At 32.6% G+C, this 22510-nt stretch overlaps 1 protein-coding gene across 3 annotated transcripts in view; it reads left to right on the top strand.

The window, feature by feature from the left end:
* KCNT2 (potassium channel, sodium activated subfamily T, member 2) overlaps positions 1–22510 on the top strand; it is a 406969-nt gene that overhangs the window by 283987 nt on the left and 100472 nt on the right. For 2 of the 3 annotated variants that reach the window (XM_011951598.1, XM_011951597.1), the window contains 4 exons: positions 1495–1708; positions 4244–4349; positions 8615–8787; positions 19749–19883. In XM_011951598.1, coding sequence (XP_011806988.1) covers positions 1495–1708; positions 4244–4349; positions 8615–8787; positions 19749–19883 — 628 coding nt within the window. Of the gene's footprint in view, positions 1–1494; positions 1709–4243; positions 4350–8614; positions 8788–16229; positions 16302–19748; positions 19884–22510 lie in introns of all 3 variants that reach the window. The other variant, XM_011951596.1, reaches the window with a different exon arrangement.

Raw genomic sequence — 22510 nt, 5'->3', positions numbered from 1 at the left:
ACTTGTGTGTTCCTTATTGTATTTCAGGTCAAAAATCAAATGTCCTAACTTCACAGTGGCCTTCTTTCTTACCAAATAAAAATTCCGTTCCTCTCCCTGCATGCTACTGATCATTATCTACAATTATCCATTTATTGGTCTACTTGCTACATATAGCTTTCATCTCATAGAAACTTTTTGTCTTCTCTACAGATCTCAAGTACCTGTAACAGTGCTCCCCATATGTGGCACTCAATAAATATTCATTTAATAAAAAATAAGTGTAACACATTAGTAGTTCCGATATTTTAAAAAGTGGTCACAAATCAATTACAAAAAGATAGCTCGATAGAAAAGGGGACACTTGAACCCAGGAGGTGGAGGTTGCAGTGAGAAGAGATTGTGCCACTGCACTCCAGCCTGCAGGATAGAGCGAGATTCTGTCTTCAAAAAGAAAGAAAAAAAAAGAAAAGAAAAAGAAAAGGGGGGAAGACATAATGAAACATTCGCAAAATGGACATGGTCAACAACAAAAGAATACATTTTAAATAAATATAAATTGAAACATCAGGATTTACTTTTTCACTTTAAGTTTCTATATATTTCAGGATTTTACAAATCTTTATTTTTTTATTTTATTTTATTTTTTTTTTGAGACGGAGTCTCACTCTGTCCCCCAGGCTGGAGTGCAGTGGCCGGATCTCAGCTCACTGCAAGCTCTGCCTCCCGGGTTCGCTCCATTCTCCTGCCTCAGCCTCCCGGAGTAGCTGGGACTACAGGCGCCCGCTACCTCGCCCGGCTAGTTTTTGTATTTTTTTAGTAGAGACGGGGTTTCACCATGTTAGCCAGGATGGTCTCGATCTCCAGACCTCGTGATCCGCCCGTCTCGGCCTCCCAAAGTGCTGGGATTACAGGCTTGAGCCACCGCGGCCGGCCGATTTGCATATCTTCTTTAAGATAAAACCGTTTTAACTAGGTCTGAAATTTTATGGCTTAGCAGGTAGATTTGTTAAAACCAAACACTCTTATTGGATAAGGGAATATTCACTAAATTTTATTTTGTTGCCTAATATTCATTTATGCTGCTGCGTTTTAGAAGTTTCATTCTGAAAGTCAGTATAGCCGAAATATGTAGTTGGCTGTTTTTTAAAAGTCAGCAAGCTAAATGTCTCTGATAATGTTTTAAGCATGATTCCAACAAAAACTATGTTTTTGACCAATTAACTATCTTATGTTTCATGATGTAGAGCAGCACTCTGCAAATACACTTTTGTGCAAATAGAGATTTTCTTGCCCAGGAAAATACCCACATGCAAAAGAAATGCTTAGCTATTAGAACTAAAAATACACACACATAAATGTGTGTGTGTGTATATATATATCTGTGTGTGTGTGTATATATGTATACATATATATCTTGGTTATGTTCATTATATTTCATATTTCATTTAACCTTCAACACTAATGATCAATATGGCAAATGCCGTGATAAATTTTCATGTTTTATTGTTTTAGGTACTGTGGCTATAGACTTGCAAGACACAAGCTGTAGATCAGCAAGTGGCCCTACCCTGTCTCTTCCTACAGAGGGAAGCAAAGAAATAAGAAGACCTAGCATTGCTCCCGTTTTAGAGGTTGCAGATACATCATCAATTCAAACATGTGATCTTCTAAGTGACCAATCAGAAGATGAAACTACACCAGATGAAGAAATTTCTTCAAATTTAGAGTATGTTCAGATACTCTGAGGAGTAAGATTACTGGGTTTTGTGCTAATGTCTTTGAGTATTTTCTTTAAGTACTTTCCCACTAGGTAAGGAGCTAATGATCTTTCCTTCTGAACATCATAGTATCATTCCTATATACTTCTACCAAAACACACTGCTAGTAGCCAGTATCTCAAGTTTCTGGCTTCAATATATATTTCCAGTCTCTTTTTGCTCTTAATGTTTTGTCCTCAAGGAAAAAAAAAGATATAAATCAATGTTCCCAAGATATAAACTTCATTTTCATAATTGTATGCTTTTTATAGCATATTGTACTTTATACTTTGAATTTACTTTATTACACATTCATATTGAAGTTCAATTATTCAATGAAATGAAAATGCAGCCCCCTCCATTAAGCTTTCCTTACTTATCTCAGCGTTCAGCACTTTCATACACTATGCATTAATTAATATTTTAAATGTATGTTAAAAAGGAGTACTGTTTCCTCTTTCTAAGCTTCCGTAATAATAGAGTATCAATCTATATAGTATTAATCACATTGTAGCCTGCAGTAGAGTTTGTTTACAGGTCTTATTCCACATATTAAATTGTCATTCTTCAGGAAAACACAGCAGTCCACAGCCTTGACTGTGGAGTCCTAAGGACATTGTTTGCCATGCCAGTTCCATTTTATATTGGTTATGCACAAGTGACTTTAATTAGAAAAAAAAAAAACTGGCAGCTGGGCACAGTGGCTCACACCTGTAATCCCAGCACTTTGGGAGACTGAGATGGGTGGATCATTTGAGATCACGAGATTGAGACCAGCCTGACCAATATGGCAAAACCCCATCTCTACTAAAAACATAAAAATTAGCTAGGAGTGGTGGTGCGCGCCTGTAATCCCACCTACTTGGGAGGCTGAGGCAGGAGAATCGCTTGAACTCAGGAGGTGGAGGTTGCAGTGAGCTGAGATCCTGCCACTGCAGTCCAGCCAGGGTGACAGTGTAAGACTCTGTCAAAAAAAAAAAAAAAAAAAAAACTGGCCAATAATTCACCTGTGAACTCAGTGTAATTACTACTTCATAAAGCTATGAAGTGATTAATTGAGGTAATAGAGAACAAGTGCTTATGCCAAATCAATGTTTTGTGCAGAGTAAGTATTCAATTACTATTAATTACTATCAGTCGTAGTACGGGTATTAGTGGCATTGGTAATATAATCTCTAACATTTCTTCCAGCATCTTTAAGTAATGTTGAATTGAACTAAAAAGAATTTAAATATCATCGATGCTTGAAAATATTCTTTGTTCTAATTTATCCCAATTAAAAAATTATTGTAAGAAAGGTTGATGTACCCACAAAACCAAATCTATTCTCCAAAGAAATTAATGGACAGAGTCCTCAAATATATTTGGAATCTAGGATGGGAACAGGGAGAGGTTTGGCAACCAGTGTCTTCACAGGAAACAGTGTTTTGGAGTGTGATTGATATTCTTTCTTTACACTTCTTAAAAATTGAGAGGTGATTTTTTTTTTTAATTCCAGAAAAATGGGAGAGATGTTGCAGTAATTGCAGAGATTACCAACTTCTAAATTTACAAAATTTTACTCTCTAATTTTATCTCTCAGTCAGTGAAGTTTATTTCCTGAAAACACTGATTTGCGTATCTTCTTTAAGATAAAACAGTTTTAACTAGGTCTGAAATTTTATGGCTTAGCAGGTAGATTTGTTAAAACCAAACACTCTTATTGGATAAGGGAATATTCACTAAATTTTATTTTGTTGCCTAATATTCATTTATGCTGCTGCATTTTAGAAGTTTCATTCTGAAAGTCAGTATAGCCGAAATATGTAGTTGGCTGTTTTTTAAAAGTCAGCAAGCTAAATGTCTCTGATAATGTTTTAAGCATGATTCCAACAAAAACTATGTTTTTAACCAATTAACTCAGTTATTGATCCATTTCGGTTATGCATTTATGTCTACTGAGTACAGATAGAGCAAATAATAATAATGCATTTTGCTTTAAATGTATGTTGTAAAAATTAACATTATTTTTTAAAATTTATTTTTTATAAATAAAAATCTTCTAAGCTGTGATTTAGCAAACTTTTTCTGGAAAGGAACAGCCAGTAAATATTTCATGCTTTTTGACCCCTGTTGCAACTACTAACTCTGTTACCAAAGCACAAAAACACCTATACACAATACATACATCAGTGAGTGTGGCTGAATTACAATAAACCTTTATTTATAGATCCTGAAATTTGAACTTCATATAATTTTCGCATGAGATGAAATACTAGTTTGACTTTTTCCAATCATTTAAAAATACAAAAACAACCCTCAGCTTGTAAAACCACATGGTGGGCCATATTTGACCCTGGGGCCACAGCTTGCCTACCTCTCTTCTTAACTACCTCTTTATCAAAATATAATTGCAACACAGAGTTATTGATTATAATGTTATTAAAACAGAGGAACATGTCAGTAACTTAATTTCCCAAATTTGCATGCCTTATCCAAGGGTAATATTTTGTATTGTTTCACAGGTATGCTAAAGGTTACCCACCTTATTCTCCATATATAGGAAGTTCACCCACTTTTTGTCATCTCCTTCATGAAAAAGTACCATTTTGCTGCTTAAGATTAGACAAAGTAAGTACTTGTTGCTGTTATTTTGTTCACAAAATAAAATTATAGCATTTTATAATGACATAATGTAAGTAATTTATACAGCATTTTGATTACAATATGTTTAAGGGGTATTGGTATTATCTTTTCCAATGTAAATTTACATAAAGTGGTCAGTTTTACTTTTTTAACTGCACCGATGATTACCCAAATGCTTTAGTCTTCTACTAAATTATCCTAATGGATCTGCTAGTCATGTTGTTAAAGAGGAAAATAAGGTACCAAATCTCATCCCTATGGACCCTCCACGTCCAAAGTCTCCAAAAATCATTTTGGCCAAATGTGCATTATTTATTTTACCATTATTACTTTATATCTTGTTATGAAATCCCTTGACATGATGGGAAGCGTAAGTCCATGTGTTAGACACAAAGATTCGTTTATAACTAAAGTGAAAGCTCATATTAGAGTCTTGCTTAATATTTCCTTTCTCAAAGTTTTACCGTCATTCTTGGACCAAAAGAAACTGTCCAAAAGGTAAAAATTCTAAGAATGCTAGAGGTTTTATCTTTTTTCACAGTGCAACCATTGGGCTTGACTGGTATGAGTTTATTCTCTTGAACAATAACAACACTGATAAAAGGAAGAACCTTATATTCACTGCCCCTAGAGATTCAGGTGTGCCACTAATTCTAACTAAGAACTTTTTCTTTTACGTTACATTTTGAAGTTACAGTTAAAATTTCAGCTCTCCACTTAGAAGTCATGTAAGTGGGCAATTAACTTCACCAAGTTTCAGTGTCCTTACCCGTAAAGTGGATATTATTTTAATATGAACCTCATAGGGCTCTTATAGGGAGTATATAATTTAGTACATGTTTAATAAAGTGCAAGAAACTTAATAACTGAGTTGGTGCTTAATACATTTGGTTAATATTCTTCCTATTATTTTTTATATGATAAGTATTATAAATTTTGACTGTTACTATCAATCTTGAGGAAGAAGATTTAGAGAACATTGGAAAATTCTTGCCTTTATTTCCATGAAGTTGCTTTAAGAATCTTTGTCATTACTCTGAAATATTCATCTGGGCCCATTGAGATGGATGATTCTGTCCTTCGAGACCATGTTATATATATATAGGTTTCATTGTATATATATAGGTTTATATATATAGTGTGTGTGTATATAGTGTGTATATATATAGGTTTCTGTATATATATATAGGTTTCAGTCGAATGATATTCTGTCCCTCAAGACTGAATATATATATAGGTCTCGTTCAAAAAATATATATATATTGATCTTGAGGGACAGAATCATCCATCTCAGTGGACCCAGATGAATACATATATTTATATATTTACTTTAATATTATGAAGCACTTGACATTTCTGGCCAGCTATGCATTTTCAGTAACATTAATAAACCCTAAATTTCAAGGACCTTCCCCCACATTGACTCCTTTTAAGACTAATATTATTTATAATATTTTTGTTATTTTCTTTATGGATAAATCTTAAAATAATATATGCTTCAGTCACCACAAAACTTGGATTCACTTCTGGTTTTATTTCTTTTAATACACAGTTAAAATAGAAAAAAGTATTACAAGACAAAAAAGTGGAAATAATTTATCTCCAAACAGGGATCCCATTCTAACTGAAAGACTAAACTTTCAGAGAACAGGATTGGTGGAGGCACAATAAGAGGATCTTTTAATATCAAAGGACTGTTAAAATGCTTCATTTATTATATTAATAAAGCAAAATTTCTGGGTGTTGCTGATTGACTAGCAATACCTGGAATTATTGGTTACTTAGGTACCATTAGACTGATAGAAGGTGGTCTGCTATGTAAATGAGCACCCACTTTGGGATTATAGGAACAGTATGGCATTGTGCAGCTGACTCTGCTGTGTCTGTGAAGTGTGTGAAGTGCGTTATCCAATTTATTCTGTGTCACTATCAGTGGGGCTGGTGTCCTGGTCAGTGTTTATGAACACTAAATTCTCTGTTCTCTGCTCTTTGTTTCCCTATTAATTAAGCTATTTCTAAATCTCCTTAGGGAAAGTTATTTTTTCCTTTGTTGATTTCATAAATATTGGCATTCTTGATGATCCAAACATCAGCTTAACACTATTCTTGTTACATGCGTGATCTCTTTCTGAGTGACTTTATTTCTTTATATTACTTCAGATTCTGCTTATAATTCTCCAAGAACCCTTTCAATAAAGACTTGTTGCCCTTGTTCTTACCATTTCCTTTGTTCTCCATTCTTTCTTATACCTTAGAATTTCCTTCTGGATTCATTTTCCTGCTTCCTAGATTACCATCTTTAGAAATTCTGTTAAGGAGATTCTATTGGTTGTGAATCCTTTTAATTATGGTTTCCCTTCAAATGTTCTTATTTTGTGCTCATTCTTGGAAGACGGTTTACTTTGTGTCCAAGTCCAGGCTACTAGTTTAGTTTAGTTTTTTTTTTTTTTTCTTTTTTCTTTTAGCACTTTAAGGACTTTACTTACTGCCTTCTGTGCTCCAAATAATGGCTGAAAAGTCAGCTACTATTCCAATTGTGCTTTTTTTTTTTTTTTTTCTGTTGTTTTTGTTGTTCATGTGGCTCTTTTCTCTGTGTATACTTTTAAGATCGCATTTGGTTTTTCATCACATCTCAAAAGCTCTCAGTCAATATTTGCTTGAATAAGGTTTCTTTCTGATTCTCTCTTAGCTCTTTTTCAGATATTCTGATTAAAGAAATGTTACATATTCTCACAATAGCTTCCAAGTCTTAATTTTTTCACCCTGTTTCTTTTCTTCTCTACCTTTTGTTTTGGTTTCTATCTTCCATTCTGTCCTTCATGTGATCCCTTTGGCTGAATCTTATGTGGAATTTAAATAATCTTTTGAGTTACACTCTTTAGTTTGAGAAGATACAGAGAAATAGATTTAGGTATTATTTTTAACATCTACCTGCTAGATGTTATTTTAAATAGACTCTTGTTCTTTTCTCATGCTTTAAATGCTTTCTTCTATTTCTTTGAACATGTTAAATGTGCACATTTTGTATTCTGAATTTAATCACAAAATTCATAGTCTTTGTGGGTCTAGTTATCTTGTTATGATTGTTTCTGTTTACTTATGGTGCCTTGTTTTCACCAGTGTTTTTTAATTTTTTTTATTAAAGAATAATGGCAAAGAATATTCCAGAGGTGTCCGAGTATGGTGGCTCATGCCTGTAATGCCAGCATTTGGGGAGGCTGAGGTGGGTGGATTGCTTGAGCCCAGGACCCCATTTCTACAAAAATACAAAAACAGTTGAGCGTGCTGGTGCCCACCTGTAGTCCCAGCTACTTGGGAGGCTGAGGTGGGAGAATCACCTGAGCCTGGAAAGTTGAGGTTTCAGTGAGCAATGATTGTGCCACCTCACTCCAGCCTGGGTGGCAGGAGTGAGGCCCTGTCTCAAAAAAAAAAAAAAAGATCAGAATATTCCAGAGATTTAACTACTCTCAACCCACATGAAGAGATCAGAATATTCCAGAGATTTAACTAATCTTAACCCACATAAATAAGAAATGCACATAAAGACATATAAAAGTAAAATAGCAGAACATCAAAATAGTTCTCCATGCATATAATTTAGCTGAAAATAATATTGGGTTAACAATCCTAATTCTGTCAAATTCTAGACTCCATGGAGTAGCAAAATGCCTTTAGCCCAACGATGAGTTTTTGGTAATGCTTTGTTCTTGTTTTTCTTGGTGTTATTGGGTATTTTACTTTAGAGTATTTGCATCATTACCTTGCCAGCTCAACTATACATGTAGATAGTTAGGGTTTTTGTTTGTTTGTTTGTTTCATTTTGTTTTTCACTGTTTTCTTTTCTTCATCACTTTAAGCATTCGGTACTGGGAATGTTCCTGAAGTTATCTAATTATGATATTACTATATTTCTGGAAATGAAAGTCAGAGAAAATAAATTTGTAAAAGTGTATACCTCGATGTCTTCTAGCAGCAAGCTTTAGTTTACAACAGAACAAGCACACACACAAAATGTTGGCTCTTTCAACATCAAACTACAAACCTGCAGTTCATTTTCCTTGTCCATACACACTTTTATTTCTTGCTGCAGGTTGCAGAAATGGGCACAGAGAAATGTAACCATTTTCAAATTTATTAGAAAATAAGGATTTACATGGTTAAATTTTATATTTTCATATAGCTTAATTTTTTTTTCCAAATTTTAATGGAGTATAAAAATGACATTTCAATATATACTTTTTCTTCTCTAGAGTTGCCAGCATAACTACTATGAGGATGCAAAAGCCTATGGATTCAAAAATAAACTAATTATAGTTGCAGCTGAAACAGCTGGAAATGGATTATATAACTTTATTGTTCCTCTCAGGGCATACTATAGACCAAAGAAAGAACTTAATCCCATAGTACTGCTGTTGGATAACCCGTAAGTATATTTTAAGACACACAAACAAGATAAACTGTATTTAATAGTATATTAATGTATATCAAAAATAATTGCCTGTAATATGCTGGTAGTATTTTAAATCAGATACATTATGGTACATGATTCATTGGGAGTTATATTCTGTGCTGTGATACAAAATATGTCATTGAATATGATTTTGTTTCATAAATACTACTTCAAACTGGGATATTCTGAGAATTTTATTTAAAACTGTTTTGCAAGTGGTCATCTACTCATAATACCACAGGAAACAGGCCACTGAAATAATTACTGCAATTTTCCTTAAATTAATCAACTAGCCTGTCAAATCTCTGCCAAAACTGGACAATTTTTTTTTGTCTTTCTAAAGAACCATTAATTATCAGAGAAGCATTTACTGATCCATTTTTATATGTTATAACACAAAGCATCATCAGAGGTTATTATGATCGGACCACTGTTAAACCATACATTCTATGACATGATAGAAGTAATGCTTTACCATGTGCATTTATTTTGAAAACATTGGATTGGTTTACTTTTGTTAAATAGGACTACTTAAACATTTCAAAATTCTTATGCAAATATAAATATAGGTCACTGAATGTGATGGTCAAAACCATTTTATTCTAAAATTATAATATCCATCTCTGTGACTGGAAATTAGTAGCAGGTGGTCTTCAGATTAATACCATATTTTAGGATTGTCTCACTCTCCTCATCCATTCCAATGTGATGCAAATGTCAAGATGAACTATTAATACATGAGGCCAAATTCTGTTGCCTTGTCTCTGCCTTTCAAAATTATCAAAGTTTTCCTTAGGAGAGACATCTCCCCAATACATTGTAACTTTATAGTGTTGCTTATTCTCACTATACCAATATCAAAATGCTTATTTTTTTTTTTTTTTTTTTGGGATAGGGGCTGTCATCCAGGCTGGGGGGCAGTGGTGCGATCTCAGCTCACTGCAAGCTCCGCCTCCCGGGTTCACACCATTCTCCTGCCTCAGCCTCCTGAGTAGCTGGGACTACAGGCGCCCGCCACCTCGCCTGGCTAGTTTTTTGTATTTTTTATTAGAGACGGGGTTTCATTGTGTTAGCCAGGATGGTCTCGATCTCCTGACCTCGTGATCCACCCATCTCGGCCTCCCAAAGTGCTGGGATTACAGGCTTGAGCCACCGCGCCCGGCCCTCAAAATGCTTATTGATGCAGCTTTCTTAGCATCATCATTATAAGAATAATCGACTGCAAAAATTTATCACACTTATAGAATTTTCATTTGAAGAATTTTCAATGACTTTTTCTATACTTCTTAGACATCTAAGGAAAGCTGAGGCATATTTAGGGTAAATGTAGGGGAACAGAAACTTGGACCAAATTTCAGAAAAAATAAAAGCTTGTTAAAATAAATTTCAGAACAATCAAAGTTGCGTTGTGGGATGGCCATGGCAATGCAGTGTTTGTAACATAACCTGAATCCTGAAGCATCTCTGTTAGGAAGCTCCAAGGAATTGGCTGAGCTACCACACAAGAGATGCCTAACTATGTGAGTTCAAATGTGTCAGCTTTTGCCTTCTTTTGCTTATGATGAGTCCGTTGCCCTGAGAGTGGAAGTTAAGACAATGGCATTTGCAAACATTGCCTTGGAGTAGCTCCATGTTGTATGACTTGGATCAAACTGGATCAATTCAGGTACCAGGTTACAGACAGGAAGACAGGAAGTGGATTGAGAAGAAAGTGGAACTGTGCTTACAGCATCGTTCTGATAGGACTAAGGACAAAACTGTATGTTCCTCCTCTTTACACAGTTTCAAGATAAAGTTTCTTGTTCTGATGTGTAAATCGCCCTACCCAAAATCAGTCTCTTCATATTTGGGACTGGAGTTCACTCTATGAACAGAGATGGACTCCTGATTTTCAATCTTCAGTCTTGCTAGGTAATCTTATCTCAAATCTCTAAGTCTCCATTTTCACGCAGGTGACAGGAGCTAAGCAGTGTTTTACTTGTATGTTTTATGTAGATTTTAGAGTAGCTATAACCAAATCAATCCCTTTCTGTTTGGTTTTGAATAAACAGGTTACAGAAATGTCTGATTATTGAATGATTGATTGATTTGTATATTAAGATTAAAAAATCAATTCTGTGATTGTTCAAGATTGATCAATGATCAATCACATTGATCAATGATTGATCAATCACAGAACAATCTGAAAACTCCACCTCTCTTAATTACTGACAACAGGTTAGTATTTCTCTATAAACATATATGTGGCTTTTATAAGAGAATAATTCATCTGAATAAGACCATAAAGATTATTCAATAAAGTTAATGCTATTTACCTCTATCCTCTGTTCATAATTATAACGACTATTGGTCATTTACTACATGTCAGTCATCATACTACACACTTTAATTTACATTTAGTTGCACAAGTCACATATTTACATTACAGTGATGATTTAGTCTTAGAGAGATGTGCCAAACAGTTTAAACTCTCAAATTACGATGTAAACATTTAAATAAACCAAAAGCTGTGTGAGATGGCTACAACGCTGTCTCTTATTTTAAGAGGATGTAAAAGAGACACAAAGAAGGTGAATGACCTTTTTCATGGTCAATTCTTGGATTAGACTTTTCTACGAAATTTCTGTTTTATTTTTCTTTCAACTTACAAGTTTTTGATATATGAAAAATACATGTTGCTTGCTCATACTTTTTGAAAACAAGAATATATCTTAACTGGATTATTTTTGCATTGAAAGTTCCCTTTGCCTTCATAATGGCTTACATTTGGGAATCCAACAATCCACATTATATTGTTATTAAATCTTTCTTGTAGGGTTTGACTTTATTTCAAAGGGTTAGATTGAAAGTACATGCTGGAAAATCTATTAGCTTTCTGTGTACTTCCCGAAAGTAGTGTCAAACATTCTTATTTGTTGCCCTCTGTTCCTTTGGTTAAGAGTGAGGAAACTAAAACTAAACACCAATTAACAATGTTCCAGGAAGTTTTATGCAATTCTTTTTTTTTTTTTTTTTTTTTAACAATGAGATGCCTATTGCTCTGAAATGGAGAGCATTTTGCAATCTATTCTACAATATTACAAAAAAACCGAGGCTTTCTTCTTTACAATATTTCCATGTTATGGGAATTCCTACATAGTGATTGCATACACTTCTAGAATTATTAGTTAGTTTTGAAGGTTTGACTTTACTTTAATTCCACATGCGTACAGCTGAAAATCAGTACATGGCTATTTTAAAAAATTAGTTGAAAGTCCAATTAATTCAATGTAACAGAAATAAATAATAGCAGATGTAATAAGCAAGGAATTTTAAAGTGTATATTAAATTTATAATATTCATACACATAATATGCCAAAATAAATGTTCACAATGTTTTCAAATATAAAGCTTTCTAGATCTCAAATGTAATTAAATAAAACTCAGTCATATTGAAAAACATCTTTCAGCTGGTACTGGTTCATTAGAGCTGGTGTCAGTTCTGATCGGTTGGCCATCTGTTCTGTTTGGTCTGTTGTGCCATACTGATTTTAAATATTTTGATTACCACCCCAACCTTAAAGGTCATCTAGTCATTTTTAACATCATCTCATGTGAAAGACAGAAAAGCAAGTCAAAAGCTAGAATATATTATCCAAAGCTACATAAGGATGAAGTGAAAGATCCAGGCTCTTGCTCTTAATATTTATCAAAGTCTTGTTCACACTATCCATTTATTAAATCAATCTTCTTTCCACATATGGTGCCAAGTAAACTTCAGCCTATTTTAAAAGTAATGATAAAATGTCTGATGTCAGTGTTCTTATTTTTAAAATTCAAACTTTAGACTCATTCAGATCTGAGATAAGTTCTAAATTTATTCTCTTGATAGGTCTGTTAAATGTTACTGAGTCTTTTTAAGCCATATTTTTCTGATTTGTAAAATGGTTAAAACATTTATCTTTAAAAGCTATTGTGAGATGAGGCAGATAATGTATATAAAATCCTAATGCAATATCTGATTCATAAAAGGAAGATGAGAAACATCATTGTTTTCTTCTGTCAATCAAGAAAATAATATTGTTACTATTCAAACTGATAGAAGGATTTATATGGAAACCCAACTAATGAAAAAGCACACTTATTTAAGTAGTTAAAATTAAACTACTTTCATATTGTCTAGCAAGGAATAAACTACTTAAAAGTAGAATTAGGAAATGTTAAAATAAACTATGCTCATAAAAGCATACTATACTCATTTCTTGAACTTGAAATAAAGATATTAAATTTTTATTGTTATTAGTTAAATGGGAACAAAATAATGGTCTTGAATTTTACAAATTCATACAAATTTGCAAACCTTTTTTACTTCCTGACAGTCACTGACTAATATTTGAATGACAACTTTTACTATGAGAATTTCTTTAAGAATATGAGGCTTTTGGCTCATAAGTAGTCATCTTTTGTGATGAATTGCAGTTAAGACTCATTAATGAATGTGCTCATTTTTCTTCTGTTTACTAACATCAGTTACTTTTTGTGTTTGTTGAATTTTTATTTTGTTTATTACCAGTTAGTTTCAGCCTGTGTTGTTTTGCTTTGTTTCGGTTCATGTATATTTATTCCTCCCTGAATCTATTTTTTTTGTCATGTTTACCTTTTTAATTGATTATAAAATATTTCTTTATATATTAAGCAACCTTGGTCTACAAATTTTGTATAAGTAACAATGTTTTGACATTTACTTCTTATTAATCTGTTTGTAATGAGTTATATACTTAAATCTGTCAATCATTGTCACCACTTCTCCTTAATGTAATTCCTAACGTAAATAAGCCTTCTCTGTTTAGCAGTCAGATTTTTAAAAATGCATACATTTTAATCTACTGCATAATATTTTTAAATATAAAACTCTTCATCGGTACTTTGAGGACATAATGTAGGAAAAGGACATCTAGTTTTAGGAATATTTTATGTTTTTGTTTAATGTTTTTCAGTAATAATGCTTCCCAATGTAAAGGTTGTGCTTGCCAATTAGCTGCCTCCTAATGATTAAAAAATTATTTTATTATGAGCCTATGATATCATTTATGTTATTCAATTACTAAGCAGGTCGGTGCCATGAAAACTGTTGACAATGTATTTAGGTGAGCTGGCATAATACATGTAAATGCAGAATTTATTTATTCTTTGTTTCAGATTTCCTTTTAAGCCACCTTTTTTCAATAGCTGTAGTAGATGAATCTGTCTGTCATACAAAATTAAATTTTGCAAAAAATACAGCATAGTAGACCACTTACCTTAGATATCTTTCATCAGGATTATATATTTAGCAAGGTTCAGGTGACTTCATTTACCTTGTAACATAGCTGCTCTAATTCATGTAAGGATGAACCATGCTACCACAATACAGATGTTAAAGCAATTTCCAAGGATTTGGAACATTGCTTGCCCATTGTAAGTACATATTTGTGGTAAAATTGCATGTGACTGAAATTCATGAGTCTCTTAAAGCATAACAATGATTAAATTTGATGGCCAGTTAGCTTTATATTCTCTGCTAGACAAAGCAACAAAATAGAAAGGCCTTATCTTCATTTTTAACTCTAGTAGAAGGGTTGGCATAAAATCAAGACTTACTTTGTCCACAGTGACCTCAAGACACAGGCGAAGGGATTTTTCAGATGACCACAACAGCTCAGTGTTGCCCCACTCTTGTGGTACCTGCATCCTCCTCTGTGCTTCTCCAATTACAAGACAGGGTGAGAGAGATGTGGAGGGTTTTGAATCAGCAATTAAAATAGCCCTTCTTAATTTTAAGAAGCAGGACAGTGCCTAGAAAGAGTATAACTAGAAATCTCTACCATAAGGCACTATCAGAGACTGCTACTGGAGTGTATATTTGGTTATAATATTTGTTAAAAACATATATCAGGATCTTTAAAACTATTTATAGGCTGTGATCCACTAATATCTCTTCTATAAATGTTTTGGGATAATGATAAAATACCAATGCTTGAAAAAAAAAGAAAAGAAAGTCTTCAGAAGATGTGAACACCAGTGTTAAATACAATAGCAAGGTACTGCAAAGAACTGATAACGGCAGTAATTCACAGCAAAAAGTGAAAATAACTTACAAAATAAGTGAGGATTTTAAGAATGAAGTGTGGTATATTTGTAAGATGTAATAATATTGGGTCATTTTAATGACTACCAAGAAAATTAATGATAGGAGAAATTTAATCGAAATTAAAATAATGGTATTCTTTACAAGTTTTTTTTTCTCTTAATGTTTTGCTGTATTGAGCATTCTTTTTCTTCAGACTGTAAAGAGCTGGAAGGATGACTAACAGGAGAGAAATAAGTCAGGGAGAGAAAAAAAGTTCATCTAGCCAGGGAGGCTTGTAGGTACTATAGTTTTCTTGGCCTAGTATTTTCCTCTCTTCCTTTTACACTGGACAAACTCCTACTAATCCTTTAACATTCAAATTAAATATCATCTCTATGAAATGTTCCTCAATTCTGCCTCCTAAATATAACATATTGTTTGTTTTTTACAGATTAAAATATGTAATAGAATTGTATGATTTTTTACATGAATTTTTAAAATTCTGTATTTCTTATAAGTTAACAGGATATTCTTTTGCATAAGCCTGAATGTATTAAAATGTCTATTAAATAAAATTTTTGGATACATATATGCTGAGTCAATAGATACCTGAAGGAATTAATAACTTTGTAAAATGAATACAATAGATTAAGCAATTTCTAAGGAAGCTTTCTGGTTTATGGTTCTTTCCTCAAATATGTGTATAAGTAAAGATTTCAGTCATAAATGTTTCCTCAATAATATATATTGAGTATACTAAGTAAAAAATGCATTACTTTCATTATGATTTTATATAATACGTATTTTGCATGAGCATATATACTGTATTTATTTGACATACTGATATATTATATAGGGCATGTTGTGATTATACATCTATCCCTTAGAGAAAGTGGTTCTTAATAGACATGCTTAATAGTTGCTCACTAGTAGGCATTAGTACCCATTGCTTTAAATCATCTAAAAAAATGCATTAGTTTTTTATTTTACAAGGCCTCCTCTGCATGGATAACTTTTAAATTTACATATAAGATTTCTTAGTCATAATTAAGAATATCAATTCTGTATTTTTGTAGAATTATGCCATAATGTTTCTGATTTAGAAAGCTGAAATACAACTTGTTTTTATAATTCTGAGGCATTTTATGATTCATAACAAGTGCAAATGACATTTTCTAGTTAATGTTAAGACAAAAAGCACTAAAATTAATTTTGTCAGCAGTGTTGAGTTTTGGAAATACAAACTAAGTCAACTTACTTCCTTTCCCTAGAAGTGCTGCCACTGTTGTGACATTGTGTTTCATTTTGTAACCCATCTACTACTTAGGCCAGATATGCATTTTCTGGATGCAATCTGTTGGTTTCCAATGGTTTACTACATGGTGGGCTCTATTGACAAGTAGGTGACAAAATCTTTGGCACACTAACTAGTGTAGTGTCCTGTGGTTTGTCATGTGCTGTGCCTTGTTACTGCATGATGAATGTAATTTGCCGTGTCAGTATTGCAAATATGATATATTTTGCATGTAGAGCTTATGTTCTCGTGTTATACATCTTGTATTAAACTTTCTAAGCAGTAATCTATTGTTGAATTAAAACAAATCTTGCTGCATGTCAATTTTGTCAGTTTTGCTCAGTTTCTAATGCTATTTTTAGTTTTGTGTCATCTATAACAACGTTATTACTATTGACATAGTGGTAGAGAAAACTAAAGTTGCAATATTGTGATGCATTGATAGCATTACGATAACTTCTGGAAACTGAAATAATTTAGAAATGCTCATTTTAACTTAGATTTATAAATTAGAGCAATTCCTTTAGGGTTTACTTTGGTCACATGTCAGAGTTTATAATTTCTAAAATATTTGTTAATTAAAAGGTCATATGTGTTTAACACATTAGTAGTTAAATACAAATTCTTATACATGTGTCTTGGTGACATTAAAAATATATATAAAAATAAAAGATCAAAAAGCTAATATACTTGAAATAATATGTTACTTTTCCACTTCTAAATAATGTCAGCCAGAGCCTTCAAAATAAAATGCTAAAATTTACCAGCTGAGAACGTTAATGCTTACATTTTATCCTGTAGATGTTGAAGAAAACAAAGTTTTATAACTTTGAAAGTATTCAGTGCTGTGGATACGTTAAAGGTTAACTAGTCTAAAATACGTTTAGCCTCCATTCTACATTAATATAATTTACATCATCAAGTATGATAATACTAACCAAGTAAATAAACTGTAGTTAGATGTACTAAAATTACTATTTAAATTCTACACATGTTTTATAACCAGTCATCTTTTTTGAAATCTTTTGAGATGGTAGTGTTCTGTTAAAATTTGTTAGAAAAACAGTATATCTAACAGCTAAAGAATAAATGTCCCATCTATCTTTTCTGATGTAAACTACGAAGTGGATTCTTCCTCCGTAAAAGTATTTATGATGAGAGAATAAATAATTGAGAGGATCAAATTACTAGGGACAGAAATAAGACAGAATTGGCTACAAACAGCTAATTATTGGTCTGGGGACTGTTATGTTCATCTTACAGTTCTCCTCTTTTGCTTGTGTTTGAAATCTTTCTTTAAAAATACCTCTTTGAATGAATTAAAACACATTCATGAACACTTCTTTACACTTACACATTTCACATTCTAGTCCTTGCAAAAAGGGATCTTAGAGAGGGATAGAAAGGGAGGCTTTGCCAATTATTCCTGTAACCTTTTCTGTCTAGATTGACTTTCTTGTGCTGCCATCTGCTGGCCACACTGTGTAAAGCATCCATGCTGAGGAAAAAATAAGGCAATGGCCTTGCACAAATTATGATGGACAGGAGTTATAAGAATAAGTTGGCAGCCTCCTTTAAAAAAAAAAAAGTGCAGTAGTAAATATAAAAAGAATAATATAATCTTAAAACTTAAAAAATGAAAAAGCTTCTACATGGTTCAGAAATATTATTCCAAATTTATTTATTTTCTATATAGATTTAAATTCATAATTAATGATAATTTGCCAAGGTTATGAGTAAACTGTAACAGCCAGTATTTCTGAGACTGGAATTAATCGATACATGTGGGTATAGGTAAGAGTTAGCTATGTAGCACGGGTACTCTCAAAGTGAACTTTTGGTCAAGTGTTCACTTCAACGTCATTGAATTATTGATGATTCAATATTCATCTTTCCTATCTTCACTTCTATGCATATATACTTATCCAGTCACTCTTATCCTCGACTTCCCTATCCTTTCCTTTTCCTATATAGGTAATTATAATGGAGATATTTATTAATGAAGAAAAAAGATTGTGAAAACTGAAATATGAGAAAGTAATGTAAAATTATAATAAGGTGATGTGAAAACATATGACTTAAGCATCATTTTGATGGTCCATAAGGGCCACACCACACTCATTTCCCATCTAACTCTTTCTTTTTAATGTATTTAATAAATTAAGAAAAATTATGATACATTTCCTGAATAAAAGAAAGACCCAAGTATCCCTAGGCATTTAAACTTGAAGGTCATCATAGTGGTTGGATGTTATGGTCCTGGCCCCTCTTATCATAGGAAATTTATTTGGAATAACATTCTGTTTCCACAGTTTTAGCCATAAAATCTCTGCCACAGACCATTGTTCCTGATTCAAGCGAAATATTTTTTCTGGACTACTCCTGGGGATCTTGGACTCAAGGCTTTGGTAATACCCTCTCGCCTAATAACAGAGTAAGAAATCCTGCCTCCCGCCTTCCCATAAAAGGAAAATAATTCCCTCTAACGTGACATGGCTAACTCAACCAATCATGCACTTGGAAAAGATCCTCAGGGACTTCACTCTTCAATTTTAAAACCTAAGAGAAACTACTGCTCTTTAAGCTTTAAACATCCTATTATAAATCAGAAGATACGGAAATCAATTAACCTATCTTTTCTTATCTGTCTTCAATCAACTCTGTACCTAGAACATTCTTGTACTCATTCAAGTGTAGTCTCCATTATCCAATTCAGTTCTACTTTTCTAGTTTGCATGAAGCAGAGGCAATGAGAATAATGGTTCCCTGTTTCAGCTTTAACGGTAAACATTTTCTTTTAATTCATTGGGAGAATGATAGGTAAGATTTTTTTTTTTTTTTGGTCAGTGATAGGAAAGAAGACTGACTCTATTTTAGCTCACAGGTATGTGTTTCCTACTTTAGCAATTACTTCACCCAGCCAAAGAAATCAGGTTACTCAAACACTTGCTCAGAAACTTAGGCTGGCTAAACAGTAGCCTTGCATACAACAGAATTTGTATATTTTACATTCTCTTGGTTGTGTAGAACCAATGTATAACACATAGGTCTTACATAAAGGAATAATAAACATTTAAAAATAAACATTTCATAGTTTTGTATTTTTTCATTAGACTTACCATCTAAATTAACATAACACTTATTTATTTCTCTCTTGCCAAAATTACTTTAGATGTAAAAAAATGTAAATGTCGTGTCTTTGAAGTAGTATGTAACTGTAAAAAGAAATTTCTAACATGCTCTGTTTTATTGCAAAACGGCTGTATTCCATATTTCATGTATATAATTAATAAAATTATTAAAGAAAACATTTTAACACGTTTTGAAACAGTTGAGATCTAATGATGTGTAAAGTACCCAATATAAAAATTATTTCATATTAGTAGATAATATTGTGTCATAATTCCCATTAATAGCTACCTGTGCACACTCTGTAAAAGCCACCTCTAAAGGCAACTTATGTAAGCACAGGGGATAGTGCTAGACTTTAGCACTGATTATAACCTTGTGATTTATTCAATGTTTGTTTTTCTCTGTTGATTTTTATCAAAGCCTAGATGACTTACTCAGGTGTGGAGTGACCTTTGCTGCTAATATGGTGGTTGTGGATAAAGAGAGCACCATGAGTGCCGAGGAAGACTACATGGCAGATGCCAAAACCATTGTGAATGTGCAGACACTTTTCAGGTAAGTGGCTGAATCATCCAACCCTGCCACTTACTTTGTGCTAAACATTGGTAAAATATTTGACACTGACTCTGTGTGAGGAATGAACATGAGACACATTGACTTTATGTTCATTTATTCATTTTCTTTTCATAAAGTAAATGTTTATTGAGTACATCAAGTATGACTGGCACTGCATACAGTTAAATTTTTAGCACCAGATCAGTAATGCTTCTCATAAAATAAGTTGAATGATATATCTGTTTTCTCAGATAGTTTAACAGTAGCAAATTCTTGAAAATCATGTGTACTAGTAGTCATGAGTTTTGACAAGCAGCCCATGTTCTCATATTGGCATTATGCCTAGCAGTGACCAAATATTTACATTTACATACTGAATAACTAAGACTGAAAGACTGCGCAGCTGGGAACAGGTAATTTACTCATGTTAAGAGCAAACTCATGACATCATTTTCACTATTTTCCTGTCTTTTATTAATTAAATGTACCCATTGAATTTAATTCATTGAATTTAATTTAATGGGGATATGAATCCCCAATATGGTTATCTTTGGGTAAGAGTAAACAATCCCGACCAGAGAAAGATCTGTGCCATAACTAAAGTCAAACTCATCTGTCATTCACGTCATCAGTTTCACTTGGAACAATTCTCCCTAAAATCATATGAAAATTTAAATATCAAAAAGACCATTTTTATAAGTTGTATGAGTTTCGGCAAAGCCTGAAGGAAATATGTGAGCTACCAAATTACAGAGGTAAATGAAACAATATTAACTTTCTCATCATCCATGTTCCCTCCACTTTCATATTGTAGCAAAGCGTATATTGAGGTTAATTATTTCGCTTTCTAGTTTGAGTTCAAAATTCAAAGGAGAGAGCCTAGATGTGTGTCTGTGTTAAGTTGCCTATTTTTACTATGATTTTAGCAAATTACTTTTCTTCTCTACCTCTCAATATATTAATCACAATATTATTAAAGATTTAGAAATATGCAATACTTTATTTAGCACATGCCTGGTTATTTTTAATTACTTAATAAATATTAGCTATTAATATTACTAGCAGTATAATTATCACTTCCATGTGGCAGAGTGGAAAAGCCACTGACCTTGGACTATATAGCAGCAAACTTTATCTGGTACAACATATATCCTAGAGGCTCCAGCTGACAGTCACTAACTTTGTGACCTTCCTAACCTCATTAAGATTCAGTTTTCCTCATCTGTAAAATGCTGCAGAAAATAACCCACTTTGCAGTGTTAATGTAAAGATTAGAGATCAGTTATTTAAAGAATCTGTCATAGCAGCTGGAAAATCTACACTGAATTTGCATAAGAACCTCTTGTTCCAGAAGAAGAAATATACACTTTAAAGTTATTATAATGCAGCAGTTCACTTAGAATATAGCTAACTAGTTAACTAATGAGCTGTATTAAACAGCACATTTTTAAAAGACACTATCTAGAACTCGTTTAAAATATTACAGATATATAAGCATTTTTTTCTCTAGAGAATATAAAAGAAAATTACAGGGTAGAAAATTAATTCAAGGATGAGATTTATAGCCAGTGAGTAGGGTAAAAATCATACTTTTTGATTCCATGCTTGGCAAAAGCTAATTATATAAAAGAAGATCCTAGGTCTTTTTAATTAAACATGTTATTTAAACTTTCAATTTACCGTGAATTTTATTTCTATTATGGTGATGTTTCTATTGATTGAACTTTTATTATATATTCTCTGGATGAATTATTTTGATTCCAAGATAATAATAAATCCCCGTCTAACTGCGAGGTTCAAAGGCTGTAATTAGTAATTAAAAAAAAAATTAACTCACTATAGTAATTATGAACAGATACACACGTGGCAACTAGTTGTGCAAAGGCTATGCTTCTCTGAGTACCTAGCTGATGATGTGATTATCACTTGTTGAATGAATGAATGGATGGATGGATGAACTAATTAGTAACTTTGGATACCTTGACTATTAGGCTTATCTGTTTTCAGCAGTATATTTTAAAAATTATATAATTTTTATGGTATATATAGTGATCTAGACTGAATAGTTTTGAGCAGAATTTTTCAAAAGAATTATTAAAAATACAAATTGCAAATAAATTACCTCTGTTCTCTCCTTTCTTATGCCCTATCATGACATTACTATTATTTCTGCAAGTATATGACAGTATTTTTTAGGAAAAAAATCATATAAAACTTTTTTGTGTGTTGTATGTTAAGCTACTAATCTGTGTGTGCTAAGCTATGCTAGTTTTACATTATAAAAAAGTAAGACAGACATTTATAGATTTCTATGATATAAGAAGTATCACTTATGCAGATAAATGACCAAAATTATGCAGACTTGGGGGTTGCATTTTATAGATGTAGTTAATTATCGTCCTCCAGATCACTTTTATGCATTCCTTGGAGATTTTAGTTCCTGATTTACTATGACTTTTGGCAACCCTGATTATCATAATTATTGATGATTTCAACAATGTTACATAGATAATCCTTTGAATATCTGACCTTCACCACCCATTCTCATGGTCATAGCCTAAACCTTGAACAATGAATAATTTTTCACTCCACCACCCATTCTCATGGTCATAGCCTAAACCTTGAAC

The sequence above is a fragment of the Colobus angolensis genome, unplaced genomic scaffold, assembly GCF_000951035.1.
Source record: "Colobus angolensis palliatus isolate OR3802 unplaced genomic scaffold, Cang.pa_1.0 Scaffold320, whole genome shotgun sequence".
NCBI lineage: Eukaryota > Metazoa > Chordata > Mammalia > Primates > Cercopithecidae > Colobus > Colobus angolensis.
This window is presented reverse-complemented; position numbering and strand designations above follow the sequence as displayed.